This window comes from Theropithecus gelada, chromosome 13, assembly GCF_003255815.1.
Source record: "Theropithecus gelada isolate Dixy chromosome 13, Tgel_1.0, whole genome shotgun sequence".
Classification (NCBI taxonomy): domain Eukaryota; kingdom Metazoa; phylum Chordata; class Mammalia; order Primates; family Cercopithecidae; genus Theropithecus; species Theropithecus gelada.
Window position 1 is genome coordinate 15,847,044 of NC_037681.1, and position 17,137 is coordinate 15,864,180.

General features: G+C 48.4%; 1 protein-coding gene across 2 annotated transcripts in view; it reads left to right on the plus strand.

Moving 5' to 3' along the window:
• TBC1D8 (TBC1 domain family member 8) overlaps positions 1-17,137 on the plus strand; it is a 128,913-nt gene that overhangs the window by 101,167 nt on the left and 10,609 nt on the right. For both annotated transcript variants that reach the window (XM_025354428.1, XM_025354427.1), the window contains exons 9-17: positions 1,153-1,303; positions 3,562-3,776; positions 4,913-5,030; positions 7,809-8,094; positions 9,154-9,283; positions 9,429-9,527; positions 10,124-10,192; positions 15,335-15,575; positions 16,114-16,179. In XM_025354428.1, coding sequence (XP_025210213.1) covers positions 1,153-1,303; positions 3,562-3,776; positions 4,913-5,030; positions 7,809-8,094; positions 9,154-9,283; positions 9,429-9,527; positions 10,124-10,192; positions 15,335-15,575; positions 16,114-16,179 — 1,375 coding nt within the window. The remainder of the gene's footprint in view (positions 1-1,152; positions 1,304-3,561; positions 3,777-4,912; positions 5,031-7,808; positions 8,095-9,153; positions 9,284-9,428; positions 9,528-10,123; positions 10,193-15,334; positions 15,576-16,113; positions 16,180-17,137) is intronic.

Genomic DNA, 17,137 nt, shown 5'->3' on the forward strand with positions numbered 1-17,137 from the left:
TCCCACCCACCCTTCGGTAACCCTCGGGCAGCTCTCGGCTGTGGGGCCTGGGGAGCTGCCCGTGCGGCCCCTTGGGGGTCCCTCTCCTTCCAGCCAGTGCTGTCTGTGTGCCCCTCATTCCAGCTTTCCTTTTTTTTTTTGTCTTCTGGGAGAAGAGGTCACCAGTCTTCTACTTTTACTAAAGTGGAAATATTTTTGCTATATTTACTTACAGATTTCCTCTTCGTAGGGAGAACTTGAGGGAAATGTCACGTATAGTCTGGTAAAGATACTGCAAGTTGTGCTTTGAAGTGGGGCCATGGCAGGCAGGGTGCTGCACTGAACCATGAGCACCCGGCAGCGGCCGTGAACCTGTTACCCCGAGCTGATTTTTGGTCGCTTAACGGCTCCTGTAAAATCTGTTGTTGGTTTTATTTATCCAAAACTGAGCCTTCTCATAGGCTTTACACCCGGATCCTTAATTAACTTTTGTTGACAAAACGTATGAGAATGTTAAATATATGTATTTATTTCTGCCCTTACTGGAGAATACAGATAATCAAAAGCAAATATAAATACCTTGTTTAAAAGGCACTAAACGTTCCTGCCACCTAGGGGCAATTTCAAGTATTTTCAGTTGCCTAGGGAAATGGTATCTTTCTCATTCCTGTTAATGAGAACAGTGCAGTTTTTTTCAGGTTTCGGTTTTCCCTCTGGCCGTCAGGAAGCTCAGGGGAAGTTGTGATACCCCTGCACTCCCCTTTGCCCTCCGAGCTGACCAGTGTCTTTTCGGCAGATGCAACATCCTGAGAAAGCTTCCCCCAGCGTCCCCCTTACCCATCCCTCCCTCCCATCTGATTTGGGCTGCTTTAATACTTGGATTTACATATCCTTGTTATCACCCTTGCTAAGGAAGTTGTATTTTATTTGTATAAATGCTCCCCCTGGGCTCTGAGCTCCTGCAGGGCCGTCCTCTGTGTTATTCATCTTTGCGTCCTCTGTGCCCCCGGTAGAGGTTCAGAAATATTTGCGGCTTGAATGCAAGTGTCCTTGCCCGTTGCTGTTGGCCCCTCGGTGAGCAGAGGCAGTACTTCCTCCACCACCAGTGGTGCCTTGGTGGGCGGAGGGGTGAGGACAGACCTCTTCGTACATTAAGAACATTCCCATTTCCAGTCCAGAGAACAGATAAAAATAAGCCTGTGGAATGACCACTTTGTGGAATACGGCAGAACCGTGTGTATGTTTCGCACAGAGAAGATTCGGAAGCTCGTAGCCATGGGCATCCCTGAGTCGTTGCGTGGGAGACTTTGGCTTCTCTTCTCAGGTAAGCGCTCTTGGTGTCTCTAAGCTACTTGTTCTTTTTGCCATGGACACAGGAACAGCCCGCCCAGCCCGGAGCAGCGCATGTGTTTATGTGCAGATGACATGGTTCTGTCCTTGGGTCATTCCTGTGATTTCCCAGCTGAGGACTTCCACCTGCTGTTGTGTCAGCTGTGGGACCTGGGTCAGGCTGCCTGGGCCTCTGGGCTGTGGCGTCCAACTGGGTGAATGTGAGGTCTGGGCACAGTGACGGCCACTCCTTTAAAAATGCCTTCACGAGGCTCTACATAGTGCTGAGAATTCGATTCAGAACCCCCTGGAAGTGAAGTGTCTGTAGTGTGTGAGCTCTGAAGTAGATGAAACAAATTCCTCATCCATTGTCAACTGGCTGGGCTGCTGAAACACATCCCTCAGAGTCTGGCTACCATGGGTCCCTCCTCCAGTGAAGACACGTGGCGGGCACCAGAGGCAAAAGTGCAGATTTCCCTTCTGTTTCATTTCCTCTGTTCCGCTGGACCTATTCAGGGAGGGCCTCTTTTAGCCTCAGAACCCTGGGGCCTCTCCCTGCACCTATTGGAGAACGCCTGGGAACCTTCATCAGGACATTTAATGATAGATGGGCTGAGCCTGGGACCAAACTTCCCCAGGGACATACTGGGTAGGCATTTGTCTGTCCCTCCATATCAGCTGTGAGCCACTTGCTCCTTGGGGCAAAGGAGCTTGGGCCCGAGGGCAGGAAGGGAAGGCCCTGCCATTGGAGTGTGCCTTTGCTGCTCCTCAGGGTGCTGTGGGAGGCCAGGTGAGAGGGTCCCTTCCCCAGATGACCTCGTGGCGCTCTTGTCAGCATGGAGGCGCCTGGAGGCTGGGCTGGGTACCTGTGCCCTGCTCCGTCACTCTTCCTGGGACTGGAAGCATCCCTTGTCCTACTTCACCATCAGCCTCTTGCTGGTTCCTTATCTACCCCCCAACTTTGTCCCTCACTTTCCTCTTCCCTGTCTCCTCGCAGCCCCCAACCTCCTGCCTGAGATGCCCGGACACAGCCCTCATGCTTCCTGGCACACTCACTGTGTTGGGTGTGGTCGGTGGTCACTGATGCTGCCTGCACCACTGCGCCCCTCGTCTCCCTCCTGCCTCCAGGCTTCTGTAGCTAAGTTCCAGAGGCGCAGCATTGAAACACCTCCTTTTAAAAGTGAAAAATGTCTTCTGTATTTTTGTATATAAAAATAACAACATCCATTCATAGTTGAAAAATAAAGGCATGGAGGAGTGAGCAAAGACAGTGCTTCCTTCCTCAGAATCCCACCACCTGAAGGTGAGGCCTGTCACTGCCCAAGGCCTGCATTCTTCTAGGTCTCTTTAACGCATATGTGCGCACACACACATGCATGCACAGACACACGTGCACACACATGCATATGCACACACTTTTCATAAGGAACGCATTCATCCCTCCATCTTGCCCGCCGGTGAGGCCTGGGCTGTAGCTCTGGCTGTGGGTGGCTGGCGCAGGAGTTTTCTGGGCTCAGTCCTGCTGCTGCAGTTTGTGCATCTCAGATGTGACTTCGGAGTTTGATGTGGGCACTGTGCTGCTGGCCCCTTCACTCCGTCATAGCTGCGCCCCCTCACGTGCCTCATGCATCGGTGCTCAGCGTCATTTCTTGTTGAATTAATGCATGAAATGTGCTTGTGCGTGCGCGTGCTCGCACACTCCTGTTACTAGGGAATACAATGTGTTAGAAGTATATTAATACAGTTATTTCTGTTATGAGCTTTCTCCCCTTCGCTCTGTAAGGTTATTCTTAGAAAAGGCATACTATTTTTTTAAATTTCTGTTTTTTGGACTAGGCTACATGGCAGAAATGAAGTCCTTACTCTGTCGCCCAGGCTGGAGTGCAGTGGTGTGATCTCGGCTCACTGCAGCCTCTGCCTCCTGGGTTCAAGGGATTCTCTTGCCTCAGCCTCCTGAGTAGCTAGGATTATAGGCACCCGCCACCACGCCTGGCTGATTTTTGTATTTTTAGTAGAGATGAGATTTTACCATGTTGGCCAGTCTGGTCTTGAACTCCTGACCTCAAGTGATCCACCCGCCTCGGCCTCCCAAATTGCTGGGATTACAGGCGTGAGCCGCCGCGCCCAGCCAATATTTTGTCCCTCAGTAAGTAACGAGATCCCACTGGGGTCCCCTGATGGGACCAGCGTCCTCTTCATCATGACACCATCCTAGTAATCATTTCCCCTTGAAACATTGCTTTTAAAACTCAGATGCTGTGACGGACCTGGCCTCACACCCTGGTTACTACGGGAATCTGGTGGAGGAGTCCCTGGGGAAATGCTGCCTGGTAACTGAGGAGATAGAACGAGACCTGCACCGCTCCCTGCCAGAGCACCCCGCCTTCCAGAACGAAACGGGGATCGCTGCTTTGAGGAGAGTCTTGACGGCCTATGCCCACCGGAACCCCAAGATTGGATACTGCCAGGTGAAAGGGGTGTGCTCTGGGGCGCCGAGAGTCTTTAGTTGGTGACTCACATTGACCTTCCCAGGGTTTCATTTCCATTCCCAGTCATCCGGTCCTGAGTGTTGTCATGTGAAGGCACTGTACTCGGTCCCTTTCCAGAAAGAAAGTATCAAATGAGGGCCAGAGGGACTCATCTTCTTATAATCAGCGAATCATGAGGTCAGGAGATCGAGACCGTCCTGGCCAACATGGTGAAACCCTGTTTACTAAAAATACAAAAATTAGCTGGGCATGGTGGCGTGTGCCTGTAATCCCAGCTACTCAGGAGGCTGAGGCAGGAGAATCACTTGCACCCAGGAGTCGGAGGTTGCGGTGAGCCGAGATTGCGCCACTGTACTCCAGCCTGGCGACAGAGCGGCGAGAGTCTGTCTCAAAAAAAAAAAAAAAAATGTACCGAGTTCCTGAAAAGAGGAGCATGCATGTGTAGTGGTTGTTGGTGGCAGAGCAGATTTGGTCTTTGACGCCCCTCTTGAGCTCAGACATAGGAGGGCATTAATAGAATTTCTAGACCTCTACAGAAATTACAGGAATTATTTAAAATGGCAGCACTATTTGGGGAGAAAGAAGATGATCAGGGCTGATCCCCTTCCTTTAGGACACACGAGTGGAGGTGAGATGTCTGCTGAGCTTTCCCAAGCTGAGGGTGTGGTCCGCAGGCACAAAAGGAAAATCAGTCCATTAAAGCAGCAGCCAAACCCAGCACAAGCCGGGATTAGTGAAGCTCTTGACATTTAAACATTTAAGATTTCAAACTTTGTTTTCCTGTGAATAAGCAAAGTCAATGAGCGAATTAAGTTGTGTGTGTGTCTGTTTGAAAAAACAGAGAACAACTCTAAGACTTGCACCACAGCAAGATTCCACATTGCTAGATGGGGACCGGAGCTGAGTGGTAGCTGATGGCTCAGCTGGGTGTGTCCTGTGAGGACAGTGTTGATATCATGGTCATTCCACTGCACAGTGTCAGTGTGGCTGGTGTACACTGGATCTCTCACCTATGAAATCTTTACTTTTGTGGGTTGTTCGGGCTTGGATGCTTGTAACATCTCTGTGGCATCATGTGGGCTGGTCAGTAACTGCCCTCCTTGACTCTCGAGCAGTCCATGAACATCCTGACCTCCGTGCTGCTGCTGTACGCCAAGGAGGAGGAAGCCTTCTGGCTGCTGGTTGCCGTGTGTGAGCGGATGCTGCCTGATTACTTCAACCACCGAGTGATCGGTAAACAGACCCCCTCCTCCTCCTGTGTACCTGGGGAAGAGTGACAGAGCCTGGGCAGGATGTTTCTCATCAGTCCTGTTAACAGAGTCTGTCAGTACGACTCCGCTAGTCTGTTTGCAAACACAGTTTGACTCCTGAGTTTGCAAAACTAACTCGGGAAGTTCTCTGCACAGTTCTGACAATGTAGTGGAATAAAGACCTATAGAGTTGGGATTAAAACAGACACGTGATTTTAGATGGATAGCTGAACTTACAAGAAGGGAAGAAAGATCCAAGGCCCAAGAAACGAGTCAGAAAGTGAAAACCAGGGTGGTTTTCCACAGATGCCATGGCCTGGAAAGGGAGGGTGGGGGTGTGGGGGGATGCCTCTCGGTAGCCCAGGGAGCTTGTTCAGAGAGGAGGCCCTTGGTTCCCCTAGAGAGAGGAGGTAGGTGGGACAGAACTAGAGACCCTCAAGGCCCTTGTGGTCAGTTAAAGGGCAAACTTGGAAAAGTCCCCCACTTCCATAAGGACATCCTAAGAAAGCTCGTTGGCTGCTGTCTGGACTCTGGGTAACCTGTGGTCTTGCAAAACTCCTGTGCTGGGTACCTGACTTTCATGTGGTTGAGATTTAAATGTGTGCTGTCTCTCTGGTCCGGCAACCTCCTAGTAAACAATACAAAAACGGCTTTGGGCTGGTGATACTCTGAAGGACCCTTCCTAGTAATTCAGATGAGAGATAGAGCTGGCCTAAAATTAGGGTGGCAGCCCTGGGAACAGAACCAACTTCAGACAGAATTTAGCAACTGAGTGGATGTAGGAGCAAGGCGGGAGGAAGGCGCCTTCGAAGACTCTGCCCTCAGGACTGAAGGGTGAACCCTAGGAATAAGGAGGGGCAGGTGGGTGGTGTGGTCAGCTGGGAAGGCGGTGATGGCTCTGTGCCTTCTGGCCCAGGTGTGCCGTTCCCCTGAGCCTTCGGCCGTGCACACCAGCTCCTCCGTGTGCCTGAGTGGCTAGCTGGCTTGCTTCCCTTGTTACTTTGTGTTGTGGGAAGCGGCATAAGGAACAGAGCAGCAAGGAGTAATTAAAACCTCGGCGTCATTGAGAGACATGCTGTCAAAGCCACTGTTGATGATTGTTGCTATGTGACAGCTCATATGCAACAGTGCCAACTAGACTGTCTGTGAGAGTGCACGTGCCTGTGTGGACACTGCCCCAAGACAGGAGGGGACCTTTGGAACACATGCATTACCCCAGCAAGTTCTCTTCTGTACCCTTCAGTACCATAGGCAACAGCTGGTACTGAGTTCTGTCAGCACGAATTAATTTGGCCTACTCTTGAACCTTGTATAAATGTAATCATGGAGGACGGGGTCTTCTGTGTCTGGCTTCCATCACACAGCAGAGTGTCTGTAAGAGGCAGCCACGTTGTTGGTGTGTTTGTAGAGCTTGCCCCTCTTTGTTGCTGAGTAGGATTTCACTGGTATGCTTGTCCAGTCACCTGCTGATGTGCATTTGAGTTGTTTCCGGTCTTGGAATATGATAAAGTAGCAGTGAGCAGTCATATAAGTCTTTTTATGAATACATACTGTCATTTTTCTTGGGTATTTACCTAGGAGAAGAATTGAGGGGTCATAGGTTAGATATATGACTTACTAAGAAACGCAGTGTTCCAGAGTGGATGTAACATGTTCATTTGTCTCATACCAGCACTGTAGGAGAGTTCAGCTTGCTCCACATCCTTGCTAACACTTGGTATTGTCCATCTTTTTAATTTTAGGCATCTAGTTGGTAAGAAGTAGTATAATTATGGTGGTTTTAATTTGCATTTCTCTGATGATTAATGATGTCTCTTTGCTTACTGACCATTTGTTTATTGACTCTTCTGAGTGTTCAAATCTTTAGCCTCTTTAAAAAAGGTTGGTTGTTACCTTCTAAGTTGCAAGAGTTCTTTCTTTTGAATATAAGACTTCTGTTGGCCGGGCGCGGTGGCTCAAGCCTGTAATCCCAGCACTTTGGGAGGCCGAGATGGGCGGATCACGAGGTCAGGAGATCGAGACCATCCTGGCTAACACGGTGAAACCCCGTCTCTACTAAGAAATACAAAAAATAGCCGGGCGAGGTGGCAGCGCCTGTAGTCCCAGCTACTCGGGAGGCTGAGGCAGGAGAATGGCGTGAACCCGGGAGGCGGAGCTTGCAGTGAGCTGAGATCCGGCCACTGCACTCCAGCCTGGGCGACAGCGCGAGACTCCGTCTCAAAAAAAAAAAAAAAAAAAAAAAAAAAAAAGACTTCTGTCAGGCATATGGATTGCAAATATTTTCTCAAAGTTTGAAGCTTGCATTTTCATTTTATTAATGGTGTCTTTTGTAGAATAGCAGTTTTAATTTTGACGAAGTCCAGTTTACAATTTTTTCTATGGTTAGTACTTTTTATGTCATAAGAAATATATTTTTCTTAAATTTTCTTCTAAAAATTTTACAGTATTAACTTTTATATGTAGGTCTATGGTCTATTTCAGATGTGTTTTTCTGTATGGTGTGAGGTAGGGGCTAGTGTTCCTTTTTTATTTCCCCCATGCCAGTGTCCAGCTGATCAAGCAGTATTTTTTTTTTAAGGCTATTTTTTACCCATTGAATTACCTTGGTCTAAATGTCAGAATCAATGAACTAAGCATGGATGCTTTTCTGGACTCAAATTCCATCTCTTTGTTCTGGTTACCTCAGAGCGATTTTAATTTCAGACTGACCTTAGAGAGTGAGTCTCACCCCAGCTAGAGCCCTGTGGCCTTCCTTTTCCAGGGGCGCAAGTGGACCAGTCTGTCTTTGAGGAGCTCATCAAGGGTCACCTCCCAGAACTGGCGGAGCACATGAACGACCTCTCAGCCCTGGCATCCGTCTCTCTCTCGTGGTTCCTGACCCTGTTCCTCAGCATCATGCCTCTAGAGAGTGCGGTGAATGTGGTAGATTGCTTCTTCTATGATGGCATCAAAGCCATCTTCCAACTGGGACTGGCTGTGCTTGAGGCCAATGCTGAGGACCTGTGCAGCAGCAAGGACGATGGCCAGGCCTTGATGATCCTCAGCAGGTGGGCCCCGCTGCGCCTCTGTGGCCAACCAGAGATGGAGGAGGCAGCAGCACGTGCCCAGTAGGGCTGTCCGTGGGGAAGTTGTTTTTTTTTTTTTCTATCGAGACAGTTTCACTCTGTCGCCCAGGCTGGAGTGCAGTGGCACAATCTGCTCACTACAACCTCCGCCTCCCAGCTTCAAATGATTCTCCTGCCTCAGTCTCCTGAGTAGCTGGGACTACAGGAACCCACCACCACGCTCGGCTAACTTTTGTAATTGTAGTAGAGACAGGGTTTCACCATGTTGGCCAGGCTGGTCTTGAATTCCTGGCCTCAAGTGATCCACCCACCTCGGCCTCACAAAGTATTGGGATTATAGGCATGAGTCACCGCCTGGCCCCTATGGAGGTTTTCTGTTCCACTCTGCCTCTTGACATTCTGTGGCCTCCCCGAGCCAGTTTGCCATGTGGCACTGTCCCAGGCATGGGGTGAAGGGGGTGACATCGTCCCTCACTCCTTTCCACAGTGAGAGAGTCCAGGAAGAGCAGGGCCGTAAATGCTTTTCTTTAAGAAGATTAAATGTCTTGCATTTACATGGACTCAACAGTGGCCTTGAACAGGGCTTGGGGGGCACCAGGCATCATGGGCGTCAGGCAGCCAGCTAGAGGTTGCAGACATTTTCTGCATAAGGCTAGTGAGCAGCAGTGAGGGAAAAGGCCCACTAGGATGAGCAGCAGAGCTGGGCTTTCTAGGAGCTGAGGGCAAGTCAGATGACATTGAAAGAGGGGGTTCTTTTTCAGAGCATGATGGAAGCTTAACCTTGCATGTATGCGCAGAATGTTGGGCTTACTTCACTGGAGAGTTTCAGGCCTGGAAAGCCACCTGTGGAGCCCGATCCACAAGCCGGGCTTCATGGCTGCCTCCCGCTTCTCTAAAATGAGCAGAGCAGCTGCAGCCTTGCCCTCCTCCCAGGTGTTGGTGTTTGAAGTGCCCTGGCACGTCTGACACTGTGAAGGCAGCACGTGTTGTGTGGTACCCGAACGAGGATGGACTTGGGTGTTGACGGGGCGGTGTGTTCAGGTTTCTAGATCACATTAAGAATGAGGACAGCCCAGGGCCCCCAGTTGGCAGCCACCATGCCTTTTTCTCCGACGACCAGGAGCCCTACCCTGTGACTGACATTTCAGACCTGATCCGGGATTCCTATGAGGTAACGGGAACCCCCGTCCCATGCCCCGTTGTAGCCCCCAACCCCCTGGGAATCATGACGGTGGGGGAGGTTCCTGGGCCACTTCCTGTTTCCACACTTTGGATGAGCATGGGACTGAGCCAGGTGGTCCCTTGTTCCCCTGCAGAAATTTGGAGACCAGTCTGTGGAGCAGATCGAACACCTGCGTTACAAGCACAGGATCAGGGTTCTCCAAGGCCACGAGGACACCACAAAGCAGAACGTGGTGGGTAGCAGACGGCCTCACGCTGGTGCTCACGGTATTGGGGAGCCAACCTGGAAGTGTGTGTCCTTTTTGGTCATGCCATTAGAATGCCAGCTTTGAAAAATGAATTTTGTTTTTTGCATTATATTAACAATGTAGGGGTGAAGTAGTGTAGAAACAATGTGGGCTTTGGAGCCAGGTGGTGTACTCAACACTGTGAGCCTGTTTCCCCCATGTAAAATGGGGATAACAGTGCCTGCTGCGCAGTTAAATGAGGTTGGGGTCTATAGTGCCTAGCACAGGGGGCCCGCGGGGGCATTAGCTGGCGCTCAGAAGGCTCCTCCTGCTCGTGCTCTTTCTCTGCTAGCTTCCTGGCTTCCATTAGAGCTCCGTAGGTTTGTCCTTAGGCACTGATGTGTGAACTGGAAAGAAACTGAGGATGAAACACCTGGGAAAGATACCTGGAAGTGATCTTTATGTCAAAAAGAGCCTTTGCAGGAGGGAAGCTGGTGCATGGGCCCCTTGGGTCCCTTTCAGGAGGAAGAGTCCCCTCCTGCCCCGACTCCCGGGGGTGCAGGCCTAGACGTCATGCCATTGCTGTTTATTCTTTCCTCAAGCTTCGAGTCGTTATCCCGGAAGTCTCAATTCTTCCTGAAGACCTGGAGGAGCTCTATGACTTATTCAAGGTATGCAGCTCTGGGAGGATGAGGGGTTCCAGGCCCTGAGCTGGCCCGAGCTGTGGTGTCCAGCCTGCCCAGGGGCCAGCATGCAGCTGCCTGCAGGGCTCTGCGGAACAGAGGCTGGAGCTGCCCCCCTTGAAGCTGTCTTAGCCTGCCTACTCACTTTTACCCAGAAACCTCTCTCCCCACCCTCCGCCCTGGAACGTGGGAGGAGGGAGCCGGGGTGCTCTTTGGGCAGCCTGGCAGGCCTGGCCTCGCACTGAAGCAGCTGCACTCTGCTGGGAGGGCTTCGTTGCTGTGATCTACTCTGCTCACTGCTGCTCTGAGTGCAGGCTCTGGGTCCTAGTCTGCAGGAGATGAAATGGTGACCCTTACTGAAATCATCACCTGATACACTTTTTAATTACTTGTGACCCCACCCCACAGTACATGCGTGCATATTTTCATATTTGTGTGGCAGGTATGCATGCAAGTTCATATTCTATTGTTCCTTAACATTCTTCCATGTTGCTGTATAGTCTTAATCATTTTAAATAACTCTGTGATCTGTCATATAGCTAATACGTAATATAGTTAACGAGAATTTTAATATTTGGATATTTACCTGGAATCATCCTGCAAAGAACATCTTCAGGCATGTTTGCTAGAGTTTTCTTGCTGAAAACAGTGAATGGAAATGAGGAAGAGAGGCAGGCACGGTGGTGGACTCTTGCTACCCTGGCAGAGAAGGGGAGGAAGTGCAGTGGCAGAAAGCAAGCCTGGCAGGGAAAGGAGTGCGGCTGCCCCAGCTTGTCCTGGTGGGGGCTCCGTGCCCCTTTCCTTCCTGAGCTCAGGTTCCTGGCACCACTGAAATGAGTCAGCACAGTTCAGGGCTTCGGAGGCCATGGAGCAGGCCTTTCCCTGCAGTCACTGACGGGATTGTTGGGCTGGTTGGTAGGTTCCTGTGCTCCTCATTCCTAATGAGCAGGATATGTGGTGAGAATTAGCAGGCCGCTTTCTCCCGTAAACATCATGTTTGCACGTTTTATTGTTTCCTTTGTTGTGTGAAGGCAAAAATATGAAGTCACAGGTTACTTGGTATCCCAACCCCCCAGCCTTATTTTGGCTTTTGTCAAGGAAGGAAAACAGGGAATATTAGGAACATAAAAGTAGGCAAACAAATTATGTGAGTTTTGGCTTGTGTTTTTTGCCGTAAAAAGACTTTTACTTATTTAAGGCTAATTGTTCTCAAGTTGAGAGAGTAGGAACCTTCACGTGCCGGAATTTATGTAATTTAAAGGATGGCTTTAAATTCACAATAAAAACGAATTTCGTTAAGTACCAGCCACATCGTTCATGTTTCCTAGGAAAGATTAAAGAAGGCCTTCAGAGCCAACCATGCTTGTTTCCTGTTTCTGTCCTTCCTATGAAGGACGAACAGTGTTGGTTGGTACTTGAGAAAATGTATTTTTATTGTTAGTTTAAAGCCATTCTTTAAATCACACAAATTCAGGTCTGTGATATCTCCTTTTCTCTCAAATTGAGAACAGCTTCATTACTTTATCTCCGCAAGTAGGATGTGAACAGTATAAATACAGACTTGGTGCATAAGCTACTCCAGGAAGCATGGGACCTGAAACAGTGCCTTGTGTATTCCACAAACGCGTTCGTACTGCTAAGCAGTGAAATTCACCCAGTGTTGCTGGGTTATTGTGCTCTAGAGAGCATTTGCTCTCTTCAGTGTTATTTTGCTTCCTTTCATGTTCTGCATAAGACTTATTTTCAAAGTTTAATTGAAAGACACAAAGCTAAATAAAATTATACCTACTCTTAACATTGATAAAAGAAAAAGCTTCTAAGCAAGAAAGGAAAGTGGCTGGGTGCAGTGGCTCACACCTGTAATCCCAGCACTTTGGGAGGCCGAGGTGGGCGGATTACTTGAGGTCAGTAGTTCGAGACCAGCTTGGCAAACATCGTGAAAACCTGTCTGTACTAAAAATACAAAAATTAGCGGGGCGTGGTGACGCACACCTGTAATCCCAGCTACTTGGGAAGCTGAGGCGGGAGAATTGCTTGAACGTGGGAGGTGGAGGTTGCAGTGAGCCAAGATCACAGCCCCTGCACTCCAGCCCTGGAGACAACAGTGAAACTCTGTCTCAAAATAAATAAATAAAAATTTGAAAAAAAAAAAAAAAAGGAAAGGACCTATCGTGCCCCTATTGCCCTCCCTGTACAGGTAATTACAGTTAACAATTTGCATATCTTTCCAGAATTTTCCCTCTTATGTCTGTCTATACACACATGCCTACAATACATACACACACACTCACTTTTCTTTCCCACATAGAAGTGAAATTACGGTATATATAATGACCTGCAGGTTTTTTTTTTTTGTTTCAGTTGACCATATATCATGAACTTTGTTCTATAGGAGAATCTATAGATCTTTTCTTATACTTTTTTAGTGATTGCAGTTTCCTTGTAGGGCTGAACTCTGATATATTTAATCATCTCTTGAGTGACATTTGTGTTGCTTCTGGTTGTTGCTGCTTGACATTGAGCACCTGTGCATTTCTTGGACCCCAGTGCTGCTGATTCTGTAGAATGTGTTCCTTGAAGTGGAACTGTTGGCTCATGGGTGACGTATATATCCAACTTTAGTCAATACTGCTAAAGCATTTTTAATTTTTTCAAATGCCAGTTCCGGCTGGGCACAGTGGCTTATGTCTGTAATCCCAGCACTGTGGGAGGCCAGTGTAGGTGGATCGCTTGAGTTCCGGAGTTTGAGACCAGCCTGACCAACGTGGCCATCTCTACTAAAAATACAAAAATTAACCAGGCGTGGTGGCACACACCTGTAATCCCAGCTACTTGGAAGGCTGAGGCAGGAGAATTGCTTGAACCTGGGAGGCAGAGGTTGCAGTGAGCCAAGATCACGCCACTGCACTCCAGCCTGGGCAACAAGAGTGAGATTCTGTCTTAAGAAAAAAAAAAATTATAGTCCCACTGATGGTGTCTAAGAGGACTCATTTCCCCACACTCCACACCCACCCAGCATTTAATATCATGGATCTTTTAAAATTTTCTAGTCCAGTGGAAAATTGCATTTCATTTTAATTTAAACTTGTTTTTTCATTAATGAGGTAGAGTGCCAGTTCATGTTTATTGGCTAGTTGTGTACTCTTTGAATCACCTGTTCATATCCTTTGCCTATTTTTATAGTGGTTTGTTTTTCTGTGGGATTCTACGTAAACTAGTATTTGTCCTGGGCCTGTGCATTACAACCATTTCTTCTGCATTTTATGGAATGTTGATGTGACAGTCTACACGACTCTACATAGGAATTCATGGTGTGCCTTGGGTTTTAAGGAACAGAAATTTATGAGACCTTTATTTCACACTTAAAAGTTCTTGTGGTTATTTTCATGATTCTGTAATGACTGTTTAAATAACATGGCTGCAGTAAATATGACAGTAAAATGATAAATGGCATTTTGGTCTCTATTTGAGGATAGGAGCTTGCAGACTATGGCATCTGCCCTTGTTTTTGTCCCATCCTGTGGACAGAGGACATTGAAATCATCAAGAACCCTGCAGTTATTGGGAACTACTCCAGACTTTTGTGAATTGGGATGTCCAAAGAGACGATGCAGTCATTTAGTATGGGTGGAAATGATGCATTCTGAAGAGGATCACCTGGTCCTCAGTGACAGGGCTGGTTTTGTTAGTTTTCAGTCTGTTCCCAAGACTTCAACTCACCTTAAAAAAAAAAAAAAAACAACTTTAGGCCGGGCGCGGTGGCTCAAGCCTGTAATCCCAGCACTTTGGGAGGCCGAGACGGGCAGATCACGAGGTCAGGAGATCGAGACCATCCCGGCTAACATAGTGAAACCCCGTCTCTTTTAATACAAAAAAACTAGCCGGGCGAGGTGACGGGCGCCTGTAGTCCCAGCTACTCGGGAGGCTGAGGCAGGAGAACGGCATCAACCCGGGAGGCGGAGCTTGCAGTGAGCTGAGATCCGGCCACTGCACTCCAGCCTGGGCAACAGAGCGAGACTCCGTCTCAGGAAAAAAAAAAAAAAAACAACTTTATTTAAAAAATTGTTAATGTATTCATGTGGTTCAGAATTCAGAAAGTATTAAAAATATGCAATAAAAAGTCTCATTTCCACCTTTGGGGTCCTTTCCACAGGTAGGCAGGGTTATTAGTTCCTTCTGTATCCTACAGATCTGGCTACTCCTTTTTGATTTTCAAATAATATGGTTTTGGGCCAGTTGCAGTGGCTCATGCCTGTAATCCCAGCACTTTGGGAGGCCAAGGCGAGTGGATCACCTGAGGCCAGGAGTTCGAGACCAGCCCGGCTAACACGATGAAACCCCATCTCTACTAAAAATACAAAAAATAGCTGGGTGTGGTGGCAGGCCCCTGTAATCCCAGCTACTCGGGAGGCTGAATCGTTTGAACCTGGGAGGCAGAGGTTGCAGTGAGCTGAGATTGCGCCACTGCACTCCAGCCTGGGTGACCAAGCAAGACTCCATCTCAAGAAAAAAAAAAAAAGCGCTCTGGTTGCCCAGACTGGAGTGCAGTGGCGCGATCTTGGTTCACTGCAACCTCTGCCTCCCAGGTTCAAGCGATTCTACTGTCTCAGCCTCCCGAGTAGCTGGGATTACAGGTGCACACCACTACACCCAGCTAATTTTTTGTATTTTTTAGTAGAGACAGGGTTTCACCATGTTGCCCAGGCTGGTCACGAACTCCTGAGCTCAGGCAATCCACCCGCCTTGGCCTCCCAAAGTGCTGGGATTACAGGCGTGAGCCACTGCGCCCGGCCAAAAAAGTACGATTTTAAGTGAAAATATCAGAATAAAAACTGTCTTCTATAATGAAAACTATGTTAGCTGAACTGTACATTTAAAAATAGTTAAATTGGTACATTTTACATTATGTATATTTTACCACAATGAGAAAAAAAAAACCAGAACAAAGAAAAATAAAGAAACCAACGTCAAAATTACATGTTCATGTGGGCAAGGATGTCACGGTAACAAGGGAACACTTTTACATACCCAGTTAGAGTGATGAGATTGTAGTAATTTATTATTTGTTTGTGTTACAATGTGGCTTGTTCAAAAAGTGGTAAGAGCTCCCTTTCCCCATCTTGTCTGAAGAGAGAACACATGATGAGCTGTTACTGGGAGCAGCCCAGGCCCACGGCCTCACGCCACGACCCCAGCCGGCCCTATGCCGAGCAGTACCGCATAGACGCCCGGCAGTTTGCACACCTGTTTCAGCTAGTCTCGCCCTGGACCTGTGGGGCCCACACGGAGATCCTTGCTGAAAGGACGTTCAGGCTCTTGGATGACAACATGGACCAGCTCATCGAGTTCAAGGCGTTTGTGAGCTGCCTCGGTATGCCTCTGTGGGATTTCGCAGTGAGGTGCTTTGGGGTGTGGGTCTGTGAACAGAAGACAAAGTGGATCTTCGGAGCAGGCAGATGCACACGGTGTAACACTTTTGTGACTGGCCTGACACGAACTTAGGATTTTGAAATACCACTCTTCAGGCTCCTCTCAGGATCTACTTTCTGAAGGGGGATGGGAGAGGGGCTCACGCTTTCTACATACGGGGCTGTTTACCTTGCTTTCCTTGGCACCCACGATGTGGTGGTGGCTTGTTGGGAGCCATGTTCCTAACTTTTGTCCATAACATTAAAATGTTTTGGAAGGTATGAGGCCAGACAACATTCCCAAAGTTCCTTAGAGCTCACACAGTCAGCAGCCCTGCCTTTAACACTTTCATTGCTACCATGGTGTGTGTCTGGGGCAGGGGAGTTGGGGGTGGCAGGTATTGACTTTCCCGACTGTTCTCTCCACAGTGAGTTTGTGTCCTGACAAATGGACTTTCAGCATTGGCATCAACTCACTCGCTCTCTTTAAAATTTTTGCAGATACTATGTATAATGGAGAAATGAATGAGAAAATTAAACTATTATACAGGCTTCATATCCCTCCAGGTAAGAAAGTCCAAGTAGCAAAATCAGACTGTGCTCTGCTTAAACACAGTACCAGCTTTGTGCATGACTCTGAAGCTCTTCTGTTTTTGAAGTTTACTTAAGCTCGAGGCAACACGTGTTTCTCGCTTGGGGTTTCAGGCCGCAGGTTTGAAGTTCTGTGCTGCACAGCTCTAGCAGGAGCTCCCAAACTTGAGTGTGCACCAGAATCCCCTGGAAGGCCTGTTTCAACCAAGTTCCTGGCCCCGCGCTGGGTCTGAGGACACCTTCAGAACCGCTGGCCTGTGGAATGTGTGCGAGAGCCAGACTGTTTATTTTAGGCTACTGAATCTGAAGAACATTTCATGTTTCTAGTGCATCAGACCATGTTTTCTACAAATTACAGCACTAGTAACCAGGAAAAGGAAGCCATTTCGGTATCTATGAGATCAGACTTGACGTTGACAGGAACAAGACCAAAGAAACCTAAAAGGTGTTCCTTGGATCTTAAAAACTAGTACAGATGAATCAGAAATCCCAGAGGGCTCTGCCCCCGCAGTGCTGTGGTTGTGGTTGTGGTTGTGGTTGTGGTGTTGGATGGTGCCTGGGGAGGCTGGTGGGTGCTGAGGGGGTTTCTAGGGCCATGATATCCTGGTGGCTTTTTCAGCTATTAATGCACATACACATTCCCCTTTATCCACTGTACATATGTCCCAAGCACCCCCGCAACTCCCCGTGGATGCCGGAAACTGTGGATAGTACCAAATCCTATATACACTAGATTTTTTCAGTCTGATCACCGAGATGACTAATGAGTAACAGGCAGGTAGTGTAGACCTTGTGGAGATAGTGGTCAAAGGGAGGATTCACGTCTGACCTGGGATGGAGTGGAACAGCGCAAGATTTCAAAATGTTACTCAGAGCAGCGTGCAGTTTAACACTTTGGATGAGGGGGGACTACGGTACAAACATTGAAGATGCA